This window comes from Dasypus novemcinctus, chromosome 23 (assembly GCF_030445035.2).
Source record: "Dasypus novemcinctus isolate mDasNov1 chromosome 23, mDasNov1.1.hap2, whole genome shotgun sequence".
Classification (NCBI taxonomy): Eukaryota; Metazoa; Chordata; class Mammalia; order Cingulata; family Dasypodidae; genus Dasypus; species Dasypus novemcinctus.
Window position 1 is genome coordinate 70,978,195 of NC_080695.1, and position 26,211 is coordinate 71,004,405.

Sequence of the window (26,211 nt, forward strand, 5' to 3'; positions counted from 1 at the left end):
GTTTCCACATAGTATTTATTGGAAACTACCGAGCAGCTCTTTGCTCTTAGAACTGCAACATCATCTATAACAGGGAACAGCTGCAACAGCTACACTAGAACAAGTGTAACATTTACAATAAGGACCAGGTAGGCCAGTGTCTCACAACAACAAAGTTGACATTAAAGAGTAGAAGAGGTTCCCATATACCCCAGTCCTCCAGCCCCCACTGCTCCCACACAGCGTCCTCTTTCATCAGTGCGGCACATTCATTGCATTTGATGAACTCATTTTGGAGCGTTGCTGCACTGCGTGGATTATAGTTTACACCCTCCCCCAGTCCATTCAGTGGGTTATGGCAGGATTTATACTGTCCTTCTGTCCCTGCAATATTCAGGACAACTCCAATTCCTGAAAATGCCCCCATATCACACCTCTTCCTCTCCCTGCCTTCATCAACTCCTGTGGCCACTGTCTCCACATCGATGATAACAATTTCTTCCATTGTTGAAGTCACAATAATTCTATAGTAGTACACCAGTAAGTCCACTCTAAGGCATATTTTATTCATCCTGTGGCTCTTGGGATAGTGATGCCCACTCCACCTCTATAGTGAGAGGGGGCTTAGATCCCACATGGCTGATGGATGCGATTCTCCTGCTTGCACTTATAGACACTCTCAGTTTCCTGGTGTGGTGGTTGTCCATCCTCACCTCCCTGTCAGCTGACCTGGGTAAGTCCAACGACCCAGAGAGTAGGTGTTAGACCTCTACTGAGGGTCAGGGCCCAGCTGGCACATGGCCAGTCCAGAGATTAAAGTCTCTTGGGCATACACTACCCCAGTACCAAACAGGTTCAGTAAAAAATGACAGAAGAGGCATGTGTAGAGAGGTCAGATCTGAGTTCAACTCCATCACACTCAGGAGCTCAAATTCCAAAGTAGGGCCCCCTGGCAGGGCAGTGAACCCCAGGGCCGTCTGCCATGACTGTAGGGCTGGGAGTCTCTCAGCCCTCGGCAGCACTCTATATTTTAAACATAAATCTGTAGAAATTACAACCAAGATGAAAGTAGATGCGGAAATACTACCATCAGACGAAAGAATCCGAGGTTGGCAGTCAACCCTGAAATAGAATCTTTTTACACTGAGGCTGCAACCCACCGAAAAGAGTAGGCGCCTTTATGCCCCCACAACCACATCGCTCTGAGCAACATAAATCACCACAATGCTCTGACTACTCGAGAAAGCTGAGTCATCCATGTTTTCTCAGGAGTCAAGTGTCCAGGTAGAGGTCAAGGTCAGGGAAGGAGCAGCAGCACAACGGGGGGCCCTGGCTGTGCTGTCCGCCTGCAGTGAGCATGGGGGGGGGGGCTCAAGAGGCCCTTGGGGCGGCTGTGGCAGGGGTGCCCTGGGAAAGGCGGCGTCCAGTCCCCCAGCATGGGGCGCCCCTGGGAGGCCAGGCCGTGGGGTGTCTGGAGCATGGGTGCTCTGAGCAGCGGGGAGCGCCTAGGGCCAGGAGGGTCTCCTCCACCTCCTGCCCAAGCCCCAGCTTCTCTCCTCTGCTGCCCACACAGCCCCAGCCTGGGAGGCCTCTGAGAGCCAGGGCCACGGCCACGGCCGCCCGGCAGAGGCAGGGAGAGTGGGCGGCGGGGTGCCTGCACGTTGCTTCCCTGCTGAGTCCAGGGTCTGCTTCAGCTGCCCCTCTTGAATAGTGAGTTCCCCTCAAAGACCCAGACCCACCAAGGCCCCGGAGCCCCCCCGGGTGAGAGGTGAACGGCCGCGTGGGGGCTGGGAGGGACCTGCTCCCCGTCGGGCCCCAGGGGCCGCGCCCAGCTCCAGCCCCTTTCCCCCTCCCCGGGTGCCGGGCGCTGTGGTGGGAGCGCGAAGTAGACCCACCTGGCCTCGCCACCCGGAGGGCCTGGGCGGGCCCTTCGGCCTCGGGGGGTCATGATGGCCCTGGCGTTTGGCCAGATGACAGGCATGTCACATGCTCGGCCAGTGCCAGGTAACCGGGGCAGGGGCTGCTGGCCTTGTGCTTCCAGCCGGGTCAGGGGATCCCGGCTCCTTCCTGGCCTGGCCACCCCCAATGGAGGTGTCCACCACACCAGGGCGCGCCAGGGCGGGGCTGAGCTGCAGCCACCTCGCCCTGCCTGGAGTGTCGCGGACTCTGACCCCAGGAGCGCAGGGAGGGGCTGTCCTGGGCGGCCATGGAGCTGGCCCTCACCACCACCCTGCTCTCCCTCCTCCTGGGAGTCCTCCGGGGGAGCGAGACCCCCCCGACGCCCACACCCGACCGCTCCCTGAAGGGTGCCCGTGGGGCAGCGCTGAGCTCAGGTAGGGCAGCTCTGGGGGCGGGCGGGGCCAGGCCGGGTGGTGGGAGAGCGCCTGGGCTGGGGGGGGGCGTGGAGCGGGAAGGAGTCCATCCCAGCCCTGCTCCTGGGAGCCTTTCACCCGTCCCTGAGGACGCAGCCGCCCCAACCCCAGAGCCCGCGCCGGGCTCCTGCGCCTTCACCCAGCCTCCAGGGAGCAGGTGCGCTGGGTGATGCATGGGGTCCTCCCAGGGTGGCAGGGAGGCGTCTCGTAGCGCTGGGTTGTGGTCCGCTCGCTGTCCCTACCCTCTGGGCTCCTGTCTCCCCAGTAAGCTCGGCTGAGCCATCCAGGTCCCCAGAGCGCAGCTCCTCCCGGGCCCACCCACCTCCACTGCTGGCTCAGAAACGCAAGGACCCACCTCCACCCCAGGGCCAGCCAGTCTTCCCCGGAGGAGAAGGGGCAGCACAGGGGACCCGCGTGCCGAGCCTATTGGCAGCTCGCGGGTGGCCGGGATAGATGAGGGCGGGTCTGCAGGGCGGCGGAGGGGCCTGCGCGGGTCCGGCTCCCACGGCTCTCTGTGCAGTGTGTGGGCGCCCGCACGTGTCCGGCCGCATCCTGTCGGGGCAGGACGCCGAGCCCGGCGAGTGGCCCTGGCAGGTCAGCCTGCGGCAGGAGGGGCAGCACGTGTGCGGGGGCTCGCTGATCGCCGAGGAGTGGGTGCTCACCGCAGCCCACTGCTTCCAACCGTGAGTACCTCCTGCGGGTGCAAGGGTGGGCTCGGGCCTGCCGGGGCCCTCCCCCTCCCCTCCGCGGGACACCCACACTTCCACAGCTGGGCGGGAGAAGGGGGCAGGGTAGGACGCCCGAGCTCTGGGCCGGGTCAAAGGTCAGAGGCTCGAGAGGTCCCCAGCGCCGGGTCTCCCGGGTTCACCCCGAGAAGTGACAGTGAAAGCTGAGCAGGCGCGGCGCGTGCCAGGCCCCGGGCCCGCGCGACCCCCGCGACCTCTCGCTGCCCGCCCTTAGGAGCGTGCCGCCGTCGGCCTACCACGTGCTCCTGGGCACCGTCTCCTCCTACCCGCAGCCGCCGCAGGAGCCCGGGGTGCTGCGGGCCGTGGCGCAGTTCATCCAGCACCCGGGCTACTCCGAGGAGCAGCTCGCCGCGGACGTGGCCCTCGTGCGCCTGGCCTCACCCGTCAACTTCAGCAGCCTCATCCTTCCCGTCTGCCTCCCCCAGCCCGGAGACCCCCTGGGCCCCGGCACCTGGTGCTGGGTCACGGGCTGGGGCCACGTAGGCGTCAGTCAATGTAAGGGGGCGGCGGGCGGCTCCATGGGGTCCCGCTCTGATACCCTCCCCAGGGCCCCTGCCACCCCCTCAGGCAGCATTGCCATCGGCCCCGGTGCTGGGCGGCCACGGCCAAGGCTAAGCCGCGGAGACAGGGCTCTTCGGCTCCCTGCAGCAGCGGCCACCACCCCAGGCCCTCCCGCCAGGCCCCGGCCGTGGAGGGGGTCTCTGGGTGCCACAGAGACCGCCCACGCTCGCTCCTCCGCAGGGCCCTGGAGGCTGCCTGCAGGAGGACCCGGTCTCCTGGTGCGGGCCCCAGGGTGCCAGCCTCCTGGGGCTGGGTGCGGGTCCTGGGGGATGAAGCACGGCCAAGAGGGCCCGGCGCCCTAGACCTAGTCCCGGAAGGTCAGGCTCGTATGCGGAGGTGGCTCGGTCCCCATCCCGCCAGAGCAGGACCCCACACCCAGGCCCCCCACTCCCGTGTGCCCCAGGGTGAGCCAGCCCTCCCTCACCTGGGCGCTGGCATGCATCCTCTCTCGGGGCCTCCCCTGGGGCCTTGGCTGCAGCCTCCCCGAGGTGGTGAGTCGAAGGGCTCCGCGTGCCACCGCGGCGTCCTCGTCGGGGGTTGGGGACAACCAGCACGAGCCCCTGCTCACGGTGGGAGGAGTGTTGCCCTGAAGTGACTTCTCGACCTCGGTCCATCCGAGTGTGGGCGTGTAGGGTCAGCCCAGCCCTGAGCCGCCAGGAGTTGGCCACCGTCTGCGCCCACCACCCAGAGCGTCTCTCGCCCCCACCCAGCGCTCCCGCCGCCCTTCACCCTGAAGGAGCTGCAGCTGCCCATCATCGACTCCCAGACCTGCAACGCCTACTACCAGGTGGACTCCGAGTCGCCCGTCCTTGAGGACGCATTCTGTGCTGGCTTTGAGGAAGGACAGAAGGACTCGTGCCAGGTGAGCCAGCCCAGGCCGGGGTCCCCTCCTCCCCAACCCACTGCAGATTCCTGGGGAGAGGAGGGCAACATTCCCTTTCTGGTTTTTCTTTTTGTTTTGTTTTGTTTTTCTTTTGTTTCCCTTCCTAGTTTTAAATTGTATTGTAGTAACATACGTCTAACATAAAATTTGCTGTTTTAACCGTTTTCGGTGCACACAGTCACAATGTTGTGCTCCCGTCACCACCAGCCATTACCAGCACTTTCTCATCAGCCCTTTAAGCTGTTAAGCTGTTCTGGGCTTACAGAAACTCTATGCCCATTAAGCGATAACTCCCCTTTGCCCTTCCCTCTGCCCTGCAAAAAATTTTTATGTAAGAGTCAATTCAAGGAGGAAAAAAAACATCTCTGGACCGGTCTCACTTTCAGATATCTTATAAGTATTGTTGGAACATGTAAAATCTGCAGCTGTGCTTAAGCTAACTTTGAGCATATGCCCATTCTTAATGCTTTTCCTTTTTGGCTAGGGAAAAAAAAAAGGTTTTATCTCCAAAAATGAACACTTAGAGCCTTTGAGCAAATTTCCTGCTGAGCAGGTCACTGGTGAGCTGGGCTGATCCTGTCTTCCCTTGATGCACTAAGTGATCATCCTAATTGCAAATCATACTTCGTCTCCTTCACCTCTCATTGCCTCTTTAAAGAAATGATTAATTTGTTTTTAATTCTGGTAAAATATGCATATCATAAAAACCATTTTGACCACTCTAAGTGGACAGTTCTTTGGCAGAAAGTACATTGACAGTACTGTGCAACTTTTTTAAGAAAAGATTTATTTATTTATTATTTGTCTCCCTTCCCTGCCCCGCCCCCCAGTTGTCTGCTCTCTGTGTCCATTCACTCTGTGTTCTTCTGTGTCCACTTGTATTATTGTTAGTGGCACCGGGAACCTGTGTCACTTTTTGTTGCGTCTTCTTGCTGCATTACCTCTCCCTGTGTGCTGCACCCCTCCTGGGCAGGCTGCACTTTTTTCACACTGGGTGGCTCTCCTTACAGGGTGCACTCCTTGCACATGGGGCTCCCTATGTGGGGGACACCCCTGCAAAGCAGGGCACTCCTAGCGTGGGCCAGCTCACCACACGGGTCAGGAGGCCCTGGGTTTGAACCCTGGACCTCCCATGTGGTAGGCAGATGCTCTATCTGTTGAGCCAAATCTGCTTCCCATGCAACTTTCATTACTCTATTTCCAGACTATTTTCATCATCACAAGTCAGAACTCATACCTGTTTAGCAGTAACTCCCCAATCTCCCTTCCCTCCTCCCCAATAAGCACTATTCTGCTTTCTCTTTCTATGAATTTGCTTATTTTAAGTATTTGAGGTAAAAAAAATCCTACAGTATTTGCCCTTTTGTGTCTGATTTATTTCACTCAACATGACATCTTCAAGGTTCATCTGTCTTGAACTTCTTTTTCCAGCTGAATAATATTCCATTGTAAGGATAGGGTGCATTTTGTTGAGCCATCCATCTGTTTGTTGATGGACCCTTGGGTTTCTTCCACCTTTCAGCAATTGTGAGTCATGCTGTGATGAATGCTGATGTACAAATATCTGCCCGAGTCCCTGCTTTCAAACCTTTTGGGGCTATACCTAGGAGTGGAATTGCTGGGTCAAATGTAATTCTATGTTTAATTTTCTGAGGAACCACCAAACTGCTTTCGACAGGGGCCACACCATTTACATTCTCATCAGCAATGTAAGAGTTTCTGTGTCTTTGCATCCTCACCAAAACTGGTTATTTTCAGTTTTTAAATAGTTGCCATCCTGATAGGTATGAAATTGTATCTCATTATAATTTTAAATTGCATTTCTTTAATGGTTAATAATATTGAGCATCTTTTTATATACTCATTCGCCATTCACACGTTTTCTTTGGAGAAGTGTCTATTTGAATTTTTGGCCCATTTTTTAAATGGGTTGTTTGTCCTTTTGTGGTTGAGTTGTAGGAATTTTTATAAATTCTGGATATTAAACCCTTATTAGATACATGGTTTCCAAATATTTTTTCCGATTGTGTACATAGGTTGTCTTCTTGCTTACTTGATGATGTCCTTCGATGCATACAATTTTTACTTTTGATGCAATCCATTTTATTTTTCTTGGTTGCTTGTGCTTTTGGTGTAAAATCTAAAAATTAATTGCTTATTACAACATCCTGAAGATATACCACTGTTTCCTTGTAAGAGTTTTATAGTTTTGGCTCTTGTATTTAGACTGTTGATCCATTTTGAATTAATTTTTGCATATAATGAGAGGTATAAAGTTCATTCTTTTGCTTGTGGATTTCCAGTTATTCCAGTACCATTTGTTGAAGAGACTACTCTTTCCAACTGAATAGACTTGGCACCCTTGTCAGATATGACCTGTTCATAAGTGTGTGGATTTAACTCAACTCTCAATTCTAATCCATTGGTTTATATGTCTATCCTTATGCCAGTATCACGCAGTTTTGTTTTGTTTTTAAAGATTTGTTTTTTATTTATTTCTCTCCCCTTCCCCCCGAGTTGTCTGCTCTGTGTGTCCATTCACTGTGTGTTCTTCTGTGTCCGCTTGTATTCTTGTCAGCAGCACCAGGAATCTGTGTCTCTTTTTGTTGTGTCATCTTACTGTGTCAGCTCTCCTTGTGTGTGGTGCCATTCCTGGGCAGGCTGTGCTTTTTACACATGGGGCGGCTCTCTTTGTGGAGCGCACTCCTTATGCATGGGGCTCCCCTACACAGGGGACACCCCTGTATGGCACGGCCCTCCTTGTGTGCATCAGCACTGCCCATAGGTCAGCTTACCACATGGGTCAGGAGGCCCTGGGTTTGAACCTTGGACCTCCCATGTGGTAGGCGAATGCTCTATCCATTGAACCAAATCCGCTTTCCCATATGGTTTTAATTACTATAGCTTTGTAGTAAGTTTTGTTTTATTTTGTTTTGTTTTTGAGGTACCAGGGCTGGGGATTGAACCCAGGACCTCATATGTGGGAAGCTGGTGCTCAACCACTGAGCCACATCGGCTTCCCTGAGTTGGTTTTATCATTTGTTTTGCTTGTTGTTTGTTGTTGTTGTTTTTCAGGAGGCACTGGGAACCAAACCCAGGAGCTCCCATGTGGGAGGCAGGTACTCAGCTGCTTGAGCCACACCTGCTCCCCTATAGTAAGTTGTGAAATCAGGAAGAGTGAATCCTCCAACTTTGTTTTCTTTTTCAAGGTTGTTTTGCCTATGCATGGCCCCTTGCAATACCATATGAATTTGAGGGTCAGCTTTTCCATTTCTTCAAAAAAGGCTATTAGAATTTTGATAGGGATTGTATGGAATTTGTAGATCACTTTAGACAGTATTGATGTCTTAACAATATTAAGTCTTCCAATCCATGAACATGGGCTGTCTTTCCATTTATTTAAGTCTTCTTTATTTTTATTTTTTAAAAAGATTTTTAAAAATTTATTTCTCCCCACCTGTTGTTTTTCACTTCCTGTGTCTGTTCATCTTCCTTGTTTCTTTAAGAAGCACTGGGAGCCGAACCCGGGACCTCTGAACCCGAGCCATGGCTCAGCTCTCTCCCTGGGGCTCCGAACTTACACATAACCTCTCTCTGCTGTGTTGTTTTCTATGTGAGTGTCTGCCCACCAAGGGGGTAGGGACACAACGGCCTACTGAATCAAAGCCCTGATCTTCATGTAATCAGGTAAAAGTGACATTTAATACAATCAAAGGGTCATTTCAATATATTGTTGGATTTAGTTTGCCAGTACTTTGTTGAGGATTTTTTGCATCTGTGTTCATAAGGGATATTGGTCTGTAATTTTCTTTTACTTGGGCTGTCTTTATCTGGCTTCAGTGTCAGGGTAGTGGTGACCTCATAGACTGAGTCTGGAAGTAATTCTGCCTCTTCTATTTTTTGGAAGAGTTTGAGAAGGATTGGTATTAAATCCGCTTTTAATGTTTGGTAGAATTGGACAGTGAAACCAGCTAGTCCTGGACTTTTCTTTGTTGGGAGGTTCTTTTTCTCTAGGAAATACCAGAGTTTGAAACCAGGGCCATGGAAGCAGTTGCTCAACTACTAGGCTACATCAGCTCCCCAATGAAAGTTGGTTTTGTTTGTTTATTTGTTTTTTAGGAGGTCTCCAGGATTGAACCCACGACCTTGTGCATGGGAAGCAGGCGCTCAAACATTTGAGCTACATCTGCTCCCAGGAGGGTTTTGTTTTTTTTTTTATCCCCCACCCCTTGCGGCTTTTTGTGTGCTGTTTGCTCTCTCTGTCCATTTCACTGTGCGTTGTGTCTGTATTTTTATTTGTTCCCCGCGCACCTTGTGGCTTGTTTGCTGCCTGCTCTCTGTGTCTGTTTGCTGTGCGCTCCTCTGCATTTTTGCTTGTCTCCCTTTGTGTTGCGTCACCTTGCTGAGTCAGCTCTCTGCGGTGCTTGTGGGCCAGGTGGCACTCTGCGGCGCCTGGGCTGGTGGCTCTCTGCAGTGTGCGGGCGAGCCTGCCTTCACAAGGAGGCCCTGGGACTTGAACCCAGGGCCTCCCATATGGTAGACGGGAGCCCAACTGATGGAGCCACAGCCGCTTCCCCCGGAGGTTTTGATTGTTGATTCAATCTCTTTACTTGTTAAGGCCTACTGAGATGTTCTATTTCTTCTTTTGATTAGATAATTTGTACGTTTATAAGAATTCATCGATTTCATTTATTTATTTCTCCCTCGCACCCCCGTTGTCTGCTCTTTGTGTCCATTCACTGTGTTTTTCTGGGTCTGCTTGTCTTCTCATTAGGTGGCTCCAGGAACTGATCCTGGGACCTTCTGGAGTGGGAAAGAGGCGAGCACTCACTCTCTTGCGCCCCCTCAGCTCCTGTTCTGCTATGTCTTATTGTCTCTCCTCTGTGTCTCTTGTGGCATCATCTTGCTGCACCAGCTCTCCGCGTCAGCTGGCACTCCTGTGTGGGGTGGCAGTCCTGTGCAGGGAGGGGCGCTCCCACATGGGGCAGCACTTCATGTGGGCCAGCTCACCACATGGGCCAGCTTGCCTTCACCAGGAGGCCCTGGGCATCGAACCCTGGACCTCACCAGGAGGCCCTGAGCATCAAACCCTGGACCTCACCAGGAGGCCCTGGGCATCGAACCCTGGACCTCACCAGGAGGCCCTGGGCATCGAACCCTGGACCTCCCATATGGTAAACCGGAGCCCAATTGCTTGAACCACATCTGTTTCCCTATCCATTTCATTTAAGTTTTCTAATTTATTGCCTTATAATTGTTCATAGTATCCTTTTATAATCCTTGTTATTTCTGTAAAGTCAATAGTGATGCCCCTACTTTCATTCCTGATTTTAGTTATTATTTTTGTCTTCTCTCTCTTTCTCTTTGTCAACGTGTCTAAAACTTTGTTGATTTTCTTAATCTCTTTAAAAAAAAACTTTTAGTTTTGTTGATTCTTTCTATTGTCTTTTTTATTCTCTGTTTCATTTAATCTCTGCTCTAATCATTACTATTTTCTTTTTTCTACTAAATTTGGGTTTAGTTTGTTCTACGTGTTCTAGTTTCTTTAGGTGTAAAGTTAGTTAAGGATTTATGATCTTTTTCTTTTTTAAAGTAGGCATTTAGAGCTGTAACGTTCCCTGTCGGCACTGTCCTCTCTGCCTCCCTTAAGTTTGGTATGTCGGCCTTTCTTTTTCATTCCTCTCAAGACATTTTCTTTTTTTTAAAGATTTATTTATTTATTTCTCCCCACCCCACCCCACCCCAGTTGTCTGTTCTCTGCATGTTCTTTGTCTGCTTCTGTTGTTGTCAGCGGCACTGGGAATCTGTATTTCTTTTTGTTGCGTCATCTTGCTGTGTCAGCTCTCCTGTGTGCGGTGCCATTCCTGGGCAGGCTGCACTTTCTTTCGCGCTGGGCGGCTCTCCTTACGGGGTGCACTCCTTGCGCATGGGGCTCCCCTGCGTGGGAACACCCCTGTATGGCAGGGCACTCCTTGCGCGCATCAGCCCTGCGTGTGGGCCAGCTCCACACGCGTCAAGGAGGCCCGGGGTTTGAACTGCAGACCTCCCGTGTGGTAGACGGACGCCCTCACCACTGGGCCAAGTTCGCTTCCCTCAAGACATTTTCTAAGTTCCCTTGTGACTTCCTCTTTGACCCACTGGTTAAGGGTTTGTTGTTTAATTTCCACATATTCATAACATTTCTCTTTTCTTTCTGTTACTGATTTTTAGCTTTATTCCATTTTGGTCCAAGAGGATACTTTGTATGATTTCAATATTTTAAAATTTATTAAGATTTGATTTATGGTCTAACATATGGTTTATACTGGAAATTGTTCCCTGTGCACGTGAGAAGAGTGTGTCTTTTTCTGTTGGGTTTAGTGTTCTAGAGTGTCCATTAGGTCTAACTGCTTAAGAGCCTTGTTCAAGTCTTCTATTTCCTTATTGATCTTGGATGTTCTATCAGTTATTGAAAGTTTGGTATATTGCAGTCTCAAACTATTACTGAGATCTATTTCTTCCTTCAATTCTGTCAATTTTTGCTTTGTATATTTTGGGTCAATCGTGAGGTGCATATATGTTTATAATCATTATATCTTCTTGTTGGATTGAACCTTTATCAGTATATAATATCCTTCTTTGTCTCTTGTAATCTTTTTTGACTTAGTCTATTTTGTCTGACAATAATATAGCCACTCTGGCTATTTTTTTCTTTGAAAAATTTTTATCAGAGAAATTGTGGGTTTAAAAACAATCATGCAAAAAATACAGGATTCCCATAAAACACACTCCCACCAACACCTTGCATTGATTTAGAACATTTGTTACAATTAATAGCACTTTTTATCATTGCACTATTTTTTCACAATAGTCATCTTTGTTATAATTGATGTAAGATTATTAAAATAGTACTATCATCTACTGTCTATAATTTACATTAGGTATATTTTTCTAAATACCATCTGTATTAGTCAGCCAAAGGGGTCCTGATGCAAAATACCAGAAAGGGGATGGCTTTTATAAAGGGTATTTATCTAGGGTAGGAGCTTACAGATACTGGGCCATAAAGCATAATTTACCTCCCTTACCAAAGTCTATTTCCATGTGCTGGAGCAAGATGGCTGCTGACGTCTGTGAGGGTTCAGGCTTCCTGGGTTCCTTCCTTCATGGGGCTGGCTTCTCTTTTCTCTGTGAGCTTATTTCCTGGGGCTCCAGCTCAAGGCTTCAGCATCGAACTCCCAACATCAAAAACACCCCAACTTTGTCTTTTGCCATGCTTTTTACCCTTTGGTGGGTGGGGACTCATCACCCTACTGGCACAAGAGGTTTACATAATTAATCAAGTAAACCTGTGAATCCAATATAATAGAATATGCCCAGAGGAAAAGATCAGTTAACAAACATAATCCAGTATTTCTTTTGGAATTTGTCCATTATATCAAACTGCTACACCATCCTATTATTAACACCTTATATTAATATCATACATTTATTATGATTCATGAAAGCTCAGTCTTACACTTGTGCTATTAACTGTAGTGCGTCATCTACAGTAGGGTTCGCTGGGTTGTACAGTCCCATGTTTTAGCTTTTAATTTTTTTCTTTTTATCTTTTTACTTTTTTTTCTAGCAATCTGAACATAAAGTTTCCCCTTTTAACCATATTCATCTATATTGTTCAGGGCTGTTGATTGCACTCACAATAATGTGCTAGCATCACCACCACTCATTCCTAAACCTTTACAATCAACCTAAATAGAAATTCTCTACAAATTAATCGTCAACTCTCAATTCTCTAAACCTAATCTGTTTTCTGGTAACTTATATTCTAGATTCTAACTCGATGAGTTTGCTTATTATAATTAGTTCATATCAGTGAGATCATACAGTATTGGTCCTTCTGAGCCTGGCTTGTGTCACTCAGCATGAGGTCTTAGGGTTCGCCCGTGTTTTAGTGTGTACCAGCGCTTCTCTTCTTTTCCTAGCTGAGTGTTACTCCATCATCTGGGTGGACCACATTTTGCTGTTCCTTTCATTTCCTGATGGACATTTGGGTTGCTTCCGTCTTTCAGCAATTGTGAATAATGCTGCTAGGAACATCAGCGTGCAAATACATGGTCAAGTCCCCACTGTCAATTCTTCTGGGTATATACCTCGTGGCAGGCTTGCCGGATGATATGGTAACTCTATACTTAGCTTCCTGAGGAACAGCCAAGCTGACTGCCACAGCAGCTGCACCATTTTACATCCCCACCAGCAATGAACGAGTGCTCCTGTTTCTCCACATCCTCTCCAAAACTTGGTCATTTCCATTTTTGTAATATGGGCTATTCTATAAGGTGTGAAGTGGTATCCTCGTTGTGGTTTTGCTTTTGTTTTTAGAGATTTATTTTTTATTTACTTCTCTCCCCCCACCCCCCTGCATTCTATTTGCTGTGTGTTCTTCTGTGTCTGCTTATATTCTCATTAGGCAGCTCCGGGAACCGAACCTGAGACCTTCGCGAGTGGCAGAGAGGCAGTTACTCTCTTGCGCCACCTCAGCTTCCAGTTCTGCTATGTCTTCTTATTTTTTCACCTCTGTGCCTGCTGTTGCGTCATCTTGCTGCGCCAGCTCTCCGCGTCAGCTGGCGCTCTGCGTGGGCCAGCTCGCCACATGGGGCAGCCCGCCCTCCTGAGGACTGTGGACCTCCTGTGTGGTAGACGGGAGCCCAATTGGTCGAGCCTCATCCATGTCCCTCATTGAGGTTTTGATTTATATTTCCCTAAGAGCTAGTGAGGTTGAACTACTTTTCATATGCTTTCTAGCTATTTTTGAATCCTCTTTGGAGAAATGGCTATTCTTGCCCTTTTAAAATTTTTCTATTGAATATTTCTTAGAAAACAGTAAATTTTCTTTGATTTTTATTTTTAGGAGCTTAGGGAAATGATCCCTTGAAAGTACTAGACCAAGTGGGTGTTGTTCTTTCCTATTATCCAAATGAGTGCAAGCAACACTGGTGTAAATATTTGTTATCCTTGCACAAAATTCCAGTATGCTATCTTTTCTTAGAGATAAAATCTTTACACAGATACTCTTCTCTTTCTTGGTCAATTACCAATCTGTTTTTTATGAAAATATTTTATTGAAGTATATCATTCACACATGAATATACATAAACAATAAGTGTATAGTAGAAGTTGGAACTTATAAAATAAACATGCATGCCATCACAGTTTGCCCTTTTGTTTTTTGAGGTACCAGCACTCAACCACTGAGCCACATCATCTCCCCTGAGTTGTTTGCTTGTTATTATTATTTTTTGCTTTTTAAGGAGGCACTGGGGATCAAACCCAGGACCTCCCTGCTGAGGGATAGGCGCTCAACTGCTTGAGTCATACACGCTTCCTTCCCACTTCCTTTTTCAAGATTTATTTTTTTATTTCTCCCCACCCCCTTGTTGTTTTTCACTTGCTGTGTCTGTTCATCTTCCTTGTTTCTTTAGGAGGCACCAGGAGCCAAACCCGGGACCTCTGATGAGGGAGAGGGGTGCCTAATTGCTTGAGCCACCTCTGCTCCCTGCTTCTGCTTTGTCTGTCTTTCATTGTGTTTTTCTTCTTGTGTCTCTTGTTGTGTCAGCTTGCCACGCCTGCCTATCACGCCAGGTTGCTATCTTCTTTAGGAGGCACTGGGAACAGAACCAGGGACCTCCTGTGTGGTAGGCGGGAGCCCAATTGCTTGAGCCATATCCACTTCCCCCTGACCATTTTTTAATTGGGTTGTTTGACTTCTTATTGTTGAGTTGTAGGATTTCTTTATATATTCTAGATATTAAACCCTCACTGGATATGTGGTTTCCAAATATTTTCTCCCATATATTTTTACTTTCATGACAAAGTCCTATTAGGCACAAAAGTTGTTATTATTATTATTTTTTTTTTGAGGTACTGGGGCCAGGGATTGAACCAGGATCTCATATGTGGGAATCCGGCACTCGACCACTGAGCCACATCAGCTTCCCTGAGTTGGTTTTTTCATTTGTTTTGCTTGTTGTTTGTTTTTTTTTCTTCAGAAGCACTGGGAACTGAACCTCATGGGACCTCCCATGTGGGGGGCGGGAGAGCAACTGCTTTAGCCACATCTACTCCCAAAAGTTTTTAATTTTGAGGACATCCCATTTATCTATTTTTTCTTTCATTGTTTGTGCTTTGGATGTAAAGTCTAAGAAACCATTGCCTAGCACAAGATCTTTTAAAAAAATTTTTAAACAAATCAATTTTATAGCTACATGTTAATAAAGCACACAATCCATCTAAAGTGTATAATCAATGGTATTTGGTATAATGACATAATTGTGCATTCATCACTTCAAACATTATTAGGGCATTTTCTTTTCTTTTCTTTTAAAAATTTTTTTTTATAAAGGGTATTTATTTGGGGTAGGAGCTTACAGATGCCCAGCCATAAAGCATAAGTTACTGCCCTCACCAAAGTCTATTTTCACATGTTGGAGCAAGATGGCTGCCGATGACTGCGAGGGTTCAGGCTTCCTGGGTTCCTCCCTTCCAGGGTCTTGCTTCTCTCTGGGTTCAAGGTTCCTCTCTTCCCAGGGCTTGCTTCTTCCTGGGCTCAGGGTTCCTCTCTTCATGGGGCTGGCTTCTCTTTCCTCTGTGAACTTACTTCCCAGGGCTCCAGCTTAAGGCGTCACCATCAAACTCCAACATTAAAAGCCCAACATCAGAAACCCCCAGAGCAATTTCTTTATTCCAATAATAATAATAATAAATAAAAAACAAAATCTTATCAGCTCTCAATCTCTGCTTCCTCTTTTGTACATAACTGCTCTTCTGTGTCTGTCTTTCTAGTATATTTGTGTTTATATTTTGTATAGATGGTGCCAAGCACTATGTCATACCTCATATCTAGTTTCTTTCCCTTAGTAGATTTCCTGTTTTTTTTAAACCCTTACTGGAAGAGTATTAATATATTACTATACAGTACTGTCCATAGTTTGCTTTGATTGTATTTTTGCCTGATATTACTATATTGTAACATTTATTCAGTTTCAAAGAAAACAGTCTTATATATGCAATATTAGCTACATTCATATTTTACGTGAGGTTTTACTATACTATACAGTCCCATGTTACATTTTTTAAAGTTGTCCTTCTAGTAATATACATGACCTTAGACTTTCCCTTTCAACCACTGTCATACCCATAGACTAGCACTGCTAGTTCCAAACACTGTGATATGCTTTCACCATTTCTGTTCATTCCTAAAGGTTAACAAACAACCTTTTTACCAATTCTGCACAGATGAACCCTTTCTTTTCCATTCTCTAACCTCATTCTATTTTCTGGTTAACTCCATGAGTTTACACAACATATATATAAATATTTTTTTAAAGATTTATTTATTTATTTCTCCCCCCCACCCCCCCTCCGGTTGTCTGTTCTCTGTGTCTATTTGCTGCGTCGTCTTTGTTCGCTTCTGTTGTTGTCAGCGGCACGGGAATCTGTGTTTCTTTTTTTTGTTGCGTCATCTTGCTGTGTCAGCTCTCCGTGTGTGCAGCGCCATTCCTGGGCAGGCTGAACTTTCTTTCGCGCTGGACGGCTCTCCTTACGGGGCGCACTCCTTGTGCGTGGGGCTCCCCTACATGGCAGGGCACTCCTTGCGCGCATCAGCACTGCGCATGGGCCAGCTGCACATGGGTCAAGGAGGCCTGAGGTTTGAACCGCGGACCTCCCATGTGGTAGACGGACGCCCTAACCACTGGGCCAAGTCCGCCACCCTACACAACATAGTTAGTTCATTATGGCACAATCATGTAGCAGGAGTCCTTTTGTGTCTGACTTTTCACTCAAGAAATTGTCCTCCAGGTTCATCCATGTCGTCATATGCTTCACGACTTCATTTCTTCTTATAGCTGCGTAATATCCCATCATGTGAATACACTACAGTTTATCCATTCTTTGGTTGATGGAAACCTGGGTTTCCATCTTTTATCAATCGTAAATAATGCCACTGTGAATATCAGTGTGCTGATATCTGTTCATGCCACTGCTCTCAGTTCTGCTGGGTATATACTTAGTGATATTGCTGAATCACATGGCAAGTCTACATTTAACTTCCTTAGGAACTGCCAAACAATCCTCCACAGTGGCTGTACCATTCTACATTTTACCAACAGTGAATAAGTGTTCCTCTCTCTCCCCACATCCTCTCCAACACTTGTAGTTTTCTGTCTTTTTAATAGTGGTCATTCTAATAGGTATGAAATGATATTTCATTGTAGCTTTGATTTGCATTTTCCTAATCATTAGTGATGTTGAACAATTTTTCATGTTTTTTTGCCATTTGTATTTTTTCTTTGGACAAATGTCTATTCAAATCTTTTGTCCATTTTTAAATTGGGTGGTTTTGTCTTTTTATTGTTGAGTTGTAGCATCTCCTTATATATTATGGATATTAAACCCTTATTGGATATGTGATTTCCAAATATTTCTCTCCTGTTGAGTTGGCTCCCTTTTTACCCTTTTGACAAAGTCCTGCAAGGTGAAAAAGTTCAATTTTGAGGAGGTTTATGTACTTTTTCTTTTGTTGCTGTGCTTTGGGTGTAAGATCCAAGAAACCACCACCTACCACAAGATCTTGAAGATGTTTCCCTACATTTTCTTCTAGTAATTTTATGGTCCTGGCTTTTATATTTAGGCCTTTGATCCATTTTGTGTTAATTTTTGTATATGGTGTGAGATAGGATCCTCTTTCATTCTTTTGTGTATGAATATCCAATTCTCCCAGCACCATTTGTTGACGAGACTATTCTTTCCCAGTTGAGTGGACTTGGCAGCCTTGTCAGAAATCAGTTGGCCAGGAAAACGGACTTTGGCCCAGTGGTTAGGGTGTCCGTCTACCATATGGGAGGTCCGCGGTTCAAACCCCGGACCTCCTTGACCCGTGTGGAGCTGGCCATGCGCAGTGCTGATGCGCGCAAGGAGTGCTGTGCCATGCAAGGGTGTCCCCCGCGTGGGGGAGCCCCACGCGCAAGGAGTGCGCCCGGGAGGAAAAGCCACCCAGCGTGAAAAGAAAGTGCAGCCTGCCCAGGAATGGCGCCGCCCACACTTCCCGTGCTGCTGATCCCGTGCCGCTGACGACAACAGAAGCGGACAAAGAAACAAGACGCAGCAAATAGACACCAAGAACAGACAACCAGGGGAGGGGGGAAATTAAATAAATAAATAAATCTTTTTTAAAAAAAAATCAGTTGGCCATGGAGCGGATGTGGCTCAAGAGGTTGAGTGCCCGCCTCCCACCTGGGAGGTCCCGGGCTCAGTTCCTGATGCCTCCTGAAAAAACCAAACAAGCAAAACAAATGAAAAAAAAAAAAACCAATTCAGGGAAGCCCATGTGGCTTAGTGGCTGAGCGCTGGCTTCCCACATATGGGGTCCTGGGTTCAATGCCCAGCCCCGGTACCTCAAAAAAACACAAGAATCAATTGGCAGTAGATTGCTGTATTCTCAGTTCTCTTCCATTGGTCAGTATGTCTCTCTTCGTGCCAGTATCATGCTATTTTCTTTCTTTTTAAAATATTTTATTTATTTACTTACTTCTCCCTACCCCCTCATTGTTTCGCCTTTGCTGTGTCTGTTTTTTCTGTGCCGGTCTTCTTTTTTTTTTAGGAGACCCTGGGAACCAAAGCTGGGACCTCCCATGTGGGAGGAAGGTGCCTAATCACTTGAGCCACTTCTGCTCCCTGTTTTACTATGTCTCTCATTATGTTTTCCTCTGTGTGTCTCTTATTGCATCATCTTGTTGCATTAGCTCGCCATGCCAGCCTGTTGTGTCAACTCGCGGTCTTGTTCATCATCTTTAGGGAGGCAGCAGGAACCAAACCTGAACTTCCCATGTAGTAGGCAGGAGCTCAATTGCTTGAGCCACATCTGCTTCCCTACCATACTGTTTTGACCAGTGTAGCTTTGTAATATGATTTAAAGTTAGGAACTGTGAGTTTTCCAACTTTGTTCTCTTTTTTCAAGATTTTTTTGTTTCTTGTTTTTGGCTTTCAGGACCACTTACCTTTCTAAGTAAATTTGATAATTTGGCTTTTCTATTTCTGCAAAGTAGGCTGTTGGAATTTTTTGTTTGCAATTGCGTTGAATCTGTAAATCAATTTGGGCAGAATTGACTTCTTAACAATATTTAGTCTTCCAGTTCATGAAAATGGAGTCTCCTTCCATTTATTTAGGTCTTCTTTGATTTCTTTTAGCAGTGTTTTGTAGTTTTCTGTGTACGAGTCCTTTACATTCTTGGTTAAATTTATTCTTAGACACTTGATTCATTTAGTTGCTTGATTTCCTCCTCAGCTTGTGCATTACTGGTATATAGAAACATTACTGATTTTTCGCATGTTGATCTTGTACCCTGCCACTTTGCTGATTTATTAGCTCTAGTAGCTTTGTTGTAGATTTTTATTTTTATTTATTTATTTATTTTTCTCTCTTTATATTTTTTTAAATGTTACATTCAAAAAATATAAGAGGTCCCCATATACCCCCCCCACCCCCCTCACCCCACTCCTCCCACATCAACAACCTCCTTCATCATCGTGGGACATTCATTGCATTTGGAGAATACATTTTAGAGCACTGCTGTACCACATGGATAAAGGTTTACATTGTAGTTTACACTCTCCCCCAGTCCATCCAGTGGGCTATGGCAGAACATACAATGTCCAGCATCTGTCCCTGCAGTACCACCCAGGACAACTCCAAGTCCTGAAAATGCCCCCACATCATATCTCTTCTTCCCTCTCCCTACCCTCAGCAGCTACCGTGGCCACTTTTTCCACATCAATGCTACAGTTTCTTTTATTACTATTTACAATAGTTCCATAGTAGAATATCAGTAAGTCTACTCTAATCCATACTCTATTCCTCCATCCTGTGATATGTCCACTCCACCTCTGTATTGAGAGGGGGCTTAGATTCCACATGGATGATGAATGCAATTCTCTTGCTTGCAGTTGTAGGCACTCTTGGCTCCCTGGTGTGGTGGTTTGTTGTAGATTTTTTGGGAACTTTCTATGTATAGGATCATGTCATCTACAAATAATGAAAATTTTACTTCTTTTCAATTTTCGTGCCTTTTATTTCTTTTTCTTGCCTAAATGCCCTGGCTAGGACTTCCAGCACGAAGTTGAATAACAGTGGTGACAGAAGGCATCCATGTCTTATTCCAGATCTTAGAAGGAAAGCTTTCATTCTTTCACCATTGAGTATGATGTTAGCTATTGGTTTTTCATACGTGCCCTTTATCATGTTGAGGAAGTTTCCTTCTATTCCTATTTTTCGATGTGTTTTTATCAAGAAAGCATGCTGGATTTTGTCAAATGCCTTTTCTGCATCAATCCAGATGATCCCAGCTTTCTTTTAATTACTATTTGCATGGACTATCTTTTCCCACCCTTTTAACTTTCAACCTTTTTTTGTCTTTGTACCTAAAGTGAGTCTCTTGTAGACAGCATATAGATGGATCATGTTTTTTCACTCAATCTTCAATCTCTGCCTTTAAATTGGGGAGTTTAATCCATTGGCATTTAAGGTAATAACTGAGAAGAAAGAATTTACATCTGCTATTTGGCTATTTGTTTTTGTAGGTCTTGTATGTTTTTTGTTCCTCAGTTACTCCACTAATGCCATTTTTTGGTATTTTGTTGCTTTTTGGTGATGTACCTTTTTGATTCCCTTCTTCCTTCTTTTCTCTCTATTTTAAATTATTTTCTAAGTGGTTATTACCTTTGTAAATACAATGAACATCTTAATAACAACCTTGTTTGATTAGTACCAATCTAGTTTTAGTAGTATACAAACTCACTACTCCTGTATATCACCATTTCTTCCCCTTTAAATTGTTATTATCTTGGTTTACATCTTTTTGCATTGTATTTCCATTTATATAAATTTATAATGTTATTTTCCTGGTAAGTCATCTGGGGAGAAAAGCAGTTACAAACCAAAACTACCGTAATACCAGACTTTATGTTTACCTATATGTATTACCTTTATGTTTACCAATATTCTTTAATTCTTCTTAGAGCTTTGAATTACTGTCTAGTATCCTTTTATTTCAGCATGAATGATTCTCTTTTGCATTTCTTGTAGGACAGGTCTTCTGGTGATGAATTCTTTCAGCTTTTGTGTATCTGTAAATGTCTTAATTTCTCCTTGATTTTTAAATGATAATTTTGCCAGATACAGACTTCTTGGTTGATGTTTTTTCCTGACCTTTAAATGCCAATTGTCTTCTGGCTTCCATAGTTTTGGATGAGAAATCTGCTATTAATCTTATTGTGGACCCTTTGTATATTACTTTCAAAATCCTTGCTTTGTCTTTGGATTTTGACGATTTTGCTATAACGTGTTGTGGTATAGACTTTTTAGAGTGTACCCTGCTTGGAGTTCATTGAGATTCCTGGATGTGTGTATTCATGTCTTTCATCAGATTTGGGAAGTTCTGGCCATTATCTCTTCAATACTTTCTTCCTGCCCCATTCTCTCTCTCGTCCTTCTGGAATTCCAGTGATGTATGTTTGTACACAAACAGACGTATTTGTTTACAGCCCCCCACCACCACCACCCCACTGCCTGCACGCACTGTCTGCTCTCTGTGTCCACTTACTGCGTATTCTTCTGTGTCTGCTTGTCCTCTCTTCTCGTCTTCTCTTCCTGAAGAGATTGGTTCTCATCCTGGAACCAATCCCGGGACCTTCCAATGTCGGAGAGAGACACTCAATTGCCCGAGCTACCTCTGTGCCCTGGTTTGTTGTGTCTCTCACTGTCTCTACTCTGTGTCTTTTTTTGTTAGATCATCTTATTGCACCAGTTCTCTGCACCATGCAGGCCAGCCAGCTCTCTGTGCTGCATGGGCCGGCTTGCTTTTCACCAGGAGGCCCCAGGAATCGAACCTGGGACCCTCCATATGTTAGACGGGAGCTCAATCGATTGAGCCACATCCGCTTCCCTGTTGGTACACTTTTAGTGTCCCACAGGGCCCTCAGGCTCTTTTCATTTTTCCTCATTATTTTTCTTTCTGCTCATCACACTAGATAATTTTTCTTGTCTTATCTTCAAGTTTGCTGACATTTTATTCTATTAAAATGTGCTATTGAATGTGTCTAATGGGTTTTCATTTCAATTACTGTACTTTGCAGCCGCAAAATTTGTTTGGTTCCTTTTTATAATTTCCCTTTATTTTGTTCAAAGTTTTCCTGATTTCCTTTAGTTCTTATATATGGTTTTCTTTAGCTCACTGAATGTATTGAAGACCATTGATTTAAAGTCTTTCACTAATAGTTCCAATATATGAGCTTCTTCAGGAATGGTTTCTGGTAAATTATTTTTTCTTCTTGTGAATGGGTCATACTTCCTGTTTCTTTGTATGTTTTGTAATTTTTTGTTGCAGACTGAACATTCTGAGTAGTGCTGTTGTAACTCGGGAAATCTAGTTTCCCACTTCTCTGGGATTGCTGAGGTTATTTATTTATTACTACTATTATTTTCTTGGTGAGGTCTAGAGCCTTCAATTTGTGAATTTTCCAAACATTTTTGCTTCCAAACGGGGAATGGAAACTGAGAAGTGGAGTATAAAATAGGTACTGTGTCTATAAGACTCCTCTGACCCTTTGTCTAAGGGGGTTGGGACAACAGCCTCCCTCGGAGCCAGATCCCCTCACAGCGTCTGAAGTAGCTGACCCAAAGCCGTGATCGGGGTCAGGCCACCGCCTCCATGGTTTTGAAGGACTAGGTCCTCCTAGCCCCCTTGGCGCCAGCAAGCTGCGCCGGGAGCCCGGGCTGCGGTCTCCACTTCCGCTGGCCCTGGGGCTGGGGCTGGGGCTGGCCGCTGCTGCTCGCAGGGTGCAGTTGACCAGTATTTACCCCAGTTTACCAGCCTCTTCCCTCCGCTCTTCTCTCGATTCTGCGCAGTGTTCCACCAGGCTCCAGAGTTCCCAAACAGTTGACTTAAACACGGTTCTTGCCAGTTCAACAGTTGTTTTGGTGGATGGACTGACTCCTGAAGCTTCCTTCTTCCCACCACACTCACACTCTTTTTTCTTTAAAGATTTATTTTATTTATTTCTCTTCCCTTCCTCCCCGGTGTCTGCTCTCCGTGTCCATTTGCTGTGTGTTCTTCTGTGTCCGCTTGCATTGTCAGCGGCACCGGGAATCCGTATCTCTTTTTGTTGTGTCATCTTGCTGCGTCAGCTCTTCGTGTGTGTGGTGCCACTCCTGGGCAGGTTGTGCTTTTTTCACGTGGGGCGGCTCTCCTTATGGAGTGCACTCATTGCGTGTGAGGCACCCTTACACGGGGGCGCCCCTGCATGGCCCGGCACTCCTTGGCCCCGGCAGCACTGTGCGTGGGCCGGCTCCCCACACAGGCCAGGAGGCCCTGGGTATCGAACCCTGGACCTCCTATATGGCAGGTGGATGCTCTATCAGTTGAGCCACGTCTGCTTCCCCACACCATCTCTTGATATTGCTTTATCTAAGACGAGATTTTTTTTTTTCATCAAAACCAGTGCAAACAAACAAACACAAACAAAGCAAACAGCAATACAGGCCACGCAGAAGAGCTCCTCAGAGCCCTCTGAAGTGCAGTTTTCGTCATTGCTTTTCCTGGCTGTACTAGAACTTGACATTTTATTTAGAGAACAAATTATCCCCATTGCATTGCTTGTCCCAGCTGCCAGGGATTTTCTCCCCAATTTCCAGAGCAGTCCCACCTGCCTTCCAATCCATTGATCCCCCTCTGTCCACTACACCTGGGCAGTAGATTGCTGGAGACATTTGGGGGGGGCCTGGGGAAGGGGCAAGCGGTGGGTCTCTATTTCCCACCTGTGGAAGCAGGCGGCCGGCTCGGAGCAGCCCAGCCCCTCGGCCTCTTACGAAGACCACTTCTTTCCCCCTAGGGCGACTCCGGAGGCCCCCTGGTCTGCGACATCGGTGGCGTCTGGACCCAGGCAGGGTTGGTGAGCTGGGGCCATAGTTGTGGCCTCCCCAGGAAACCTGGTGTCTACACCAACGTCAGTTTCTACGCCCCGTGGATTGCCAGCGTAACGGGGAACTCAGCCCCAGGAGGCAGAAGCTTCTCTCCTGGGGTCCTCGCCTCTGCGCTGTTGCTGCTCCTGGGACCTCTGGGGGGTGCCCCTCTCTCCCTGGGGCTTGGCTAAGGGGGTGGCCTAGCCCCGAATCTCAGCCCCCTACACCCCAAACTCATGTCCTGTGTCCCTGCCAGGGAGCAGCAGGCTGCTTCTCAGAAAGACCCCTTTGCATGCCTGCCCTCAGCAGCTGCCTTCTACCATCCACCCAATGCCCTGTTCTCCGGAGACCCTCTGTGGCCCCCTTTCCTGCAGAACACCACCCCCCCCCAGTACCCACCGCTTCCCTTCATCAGCCCTGGCAGCCCCCAGCCCGGCCCTGTCCTCTCCCTGGTGCCCTCCCTGCTGCCTGCAGACTTCTGGGGGAAGCGGATGTGGCTCAAGTGATAGAGCTTCGCCTACCACATGGGAGGACCGGGTTCCATTCCTGGGGCCTCCTGGTGAAAAAGAAGAAGAGAACGCGTGCCCGCGCGAGTGCCCGCACGGCGAGCCAGTGCCTGCACAAGGGAGTCACGCAGCAAGACGATGACGCATCAAAAGAGAGACAAGGGGAGAGTCAAGGTGAAGTGCAGCAGAGACCAGGAACTGAGGTGGCACAACTGACAGGGAACCTCTCCCCCTATCAGTGATCCCCAGGATCGAATCCTGGCGAATCCTAGAGGAGAGGAAATGAGAAGAGAAGACAACACAGCAAAAACAGCAGGGGGGAGGAGGGGAAGGGGGAAGTAAATAAATCTTTGAAAAAAGAAAAAGACTGAGCATGTGCAGACTGTGCACAGAAAGTATTGCGCGTGCCTAGGAAGATAGTTTAGGAATTGGGGTAGGTTAGTTCATTAATTCACACTGGGAGGTTGTCTAGTGATCACCAGACTTGAAAGTTGTAAAACAGGATGAGGGGGTACAAGTGGGGGCGAGGCACAAGGTTTTTACAATCACAAGATAAAGGTTATATCATGTTACAATCATGATCAAAGAGCAAGGCATCTGGGATCCGGTGGAGCGAGTTTCAGTCATTTCAGGTATTTACTTTCGGTGGCTCCACAATACACTAGAAAGTACAAAGGCATCTAGATATGACGACTCAGAAATCCCGGTCACGTGTTAATCCCTAACTCCCAGCTACAAAGCCATGGTGCCCCGCTGCTGGACACTGGCCGCCGCCTCTGCCTGGGGCATTGGCCAGCCTGGGGCTGTGTGTGGCAGGCGTGGGGGGGCGGAGTCACAGGAAGGGCCAGGGGTCACCCCAAGGTCATGGGCAGAATTAAAGGTAAATTCCCAGGTTCAGGCAGGGCTGGGTTCAGTCCCACGGTCACAGGCATGGCTGGTGTGAACCCCAGGGTCATGGGCAGGGCGGGGGTTCAATTCCAGGGTCATGGGCAGGGCGGGGGTTCAATTCCAGGGTCATGGGCAGGGCAGGGATCAATTCCAGGGTCATGGGCAGGGTAGGGATCAATTCTAGGGTCATGGGCAGGGCGGGGATTCAATTCCAGGGTCATGGGCAGGGTTGGAGGTCAATTGCGGGGTCATGGGCAGGGAGGGGGGTCAATTCTAGGGTCATAGGCAGGGTGTGGGGGGGTCAATTCCAGGGTCACAGGCAGGGCTGGAGGTTAATTCCGGGGTCACGGGCAGGGCAGGGGGTCAATTCCAGGGTCACGGGCAGGGCAGGGTCAGGCCTGTGCTGGGTCTGGCATGGGCAGGGGAGTTGCCAGCTCACACCATCTGGGCTGGGGGCCAGGTTCAGCTTACTCTGTCTCTCTTTCCCCTCCCTCTCTCCCCGCCTCCCCCAAATTTCGCAGGACCTGTGGAAGAAGGCAGTTGGAGGCGGGCACAGAACCAAGAGCACAGGAGGGGGAGATGGGGCTGGGGTCCCGCCAGGCCACTGAGCAGGCGCAGGAGGAGGGCGGAGGCTGAGGGGGCCACCGCGCCGCGGGGAGGGTGCCCGCCTCCCACCCCCGCCGCTGCGAGGCCGCCCCCGCAGCCACCGGGCTCTCGGCCGCCGGCCTTAGTGCCCCTTGTTTCCCGGGGAGCCTGTAGGACGACGGAAATTGATTCTGGGGGGTCACGGGGCCAGACTCCCTCTGAGGGTCCTGGGCAAGGACCCCCTTCTGGTGGTCGCCGGACCGGCAAACCTCAGCTGGTGGCTGTGAGCTCCAGCTGTGCCTCGTCGTCACGTGGCCGTCTCCAAATAAGGCCCTCTGAGGTCCTGCGGTTAGCGCTTTTTTTAATGATTGCAAAAGCAGTACCCACTTATTTTAGAAAATACAGAAACCAGCACAGTTGTAAGGAAGACACGCATAAAACCTGCTTCTAATCCAATACCCAGAGATAACCACCCATCCCTTTTCAAAAGCTTTTTTTGGTGGGTTGTATATTTCAGATTTTATCTTGATATATACCTTTCTTTGCATATTTTTAAAACTTGCATTATGGGAAGTGGATGTGGCTTAAGCAGTTGGGTACCCACCTACCACATGCTGGGTTGGATTCCCCGGGCCTCCTAAAGAAGATGAGCTGATGTGACAGGCTGGTGGGGTGGGGGAGCTACCCGATGAGATGA

General features: G+C 47.6%; 1 protein-coding gene across 1 annotated transcript; it reads left to right on the forward strand.

Moving 5' to 3' along the window:
* Window positions 1–1,984: 1,984 nt before the first annotated feature.
* LOC101444398 (serine protease 33-like) lies at window positions 1,985–24,372 on the forward strand. The gene is made up of 5 exons (XM_012518171.3): window positions 1,985–2,312; window positions 2,872–3,034; window positions 3,312–3,592; window positions 4,369–4,520; window positions 23,466–24,372. The coding sequence occupies exons 1-5, from the start codon at window positions 2,186–2,188 to the stop codon at window positions 23,724–23,726; spliced, it is 984 nt and encodes a 327-aa protein (XP_012373625.2). The 5' UTR covers window positions 1,985–2,185; the 3' UTR covers window positions 23,727–24,372.
* The last annotated feature ends 1,839 nt before the right edge of the window (window positions 24,373–26,211 follow it).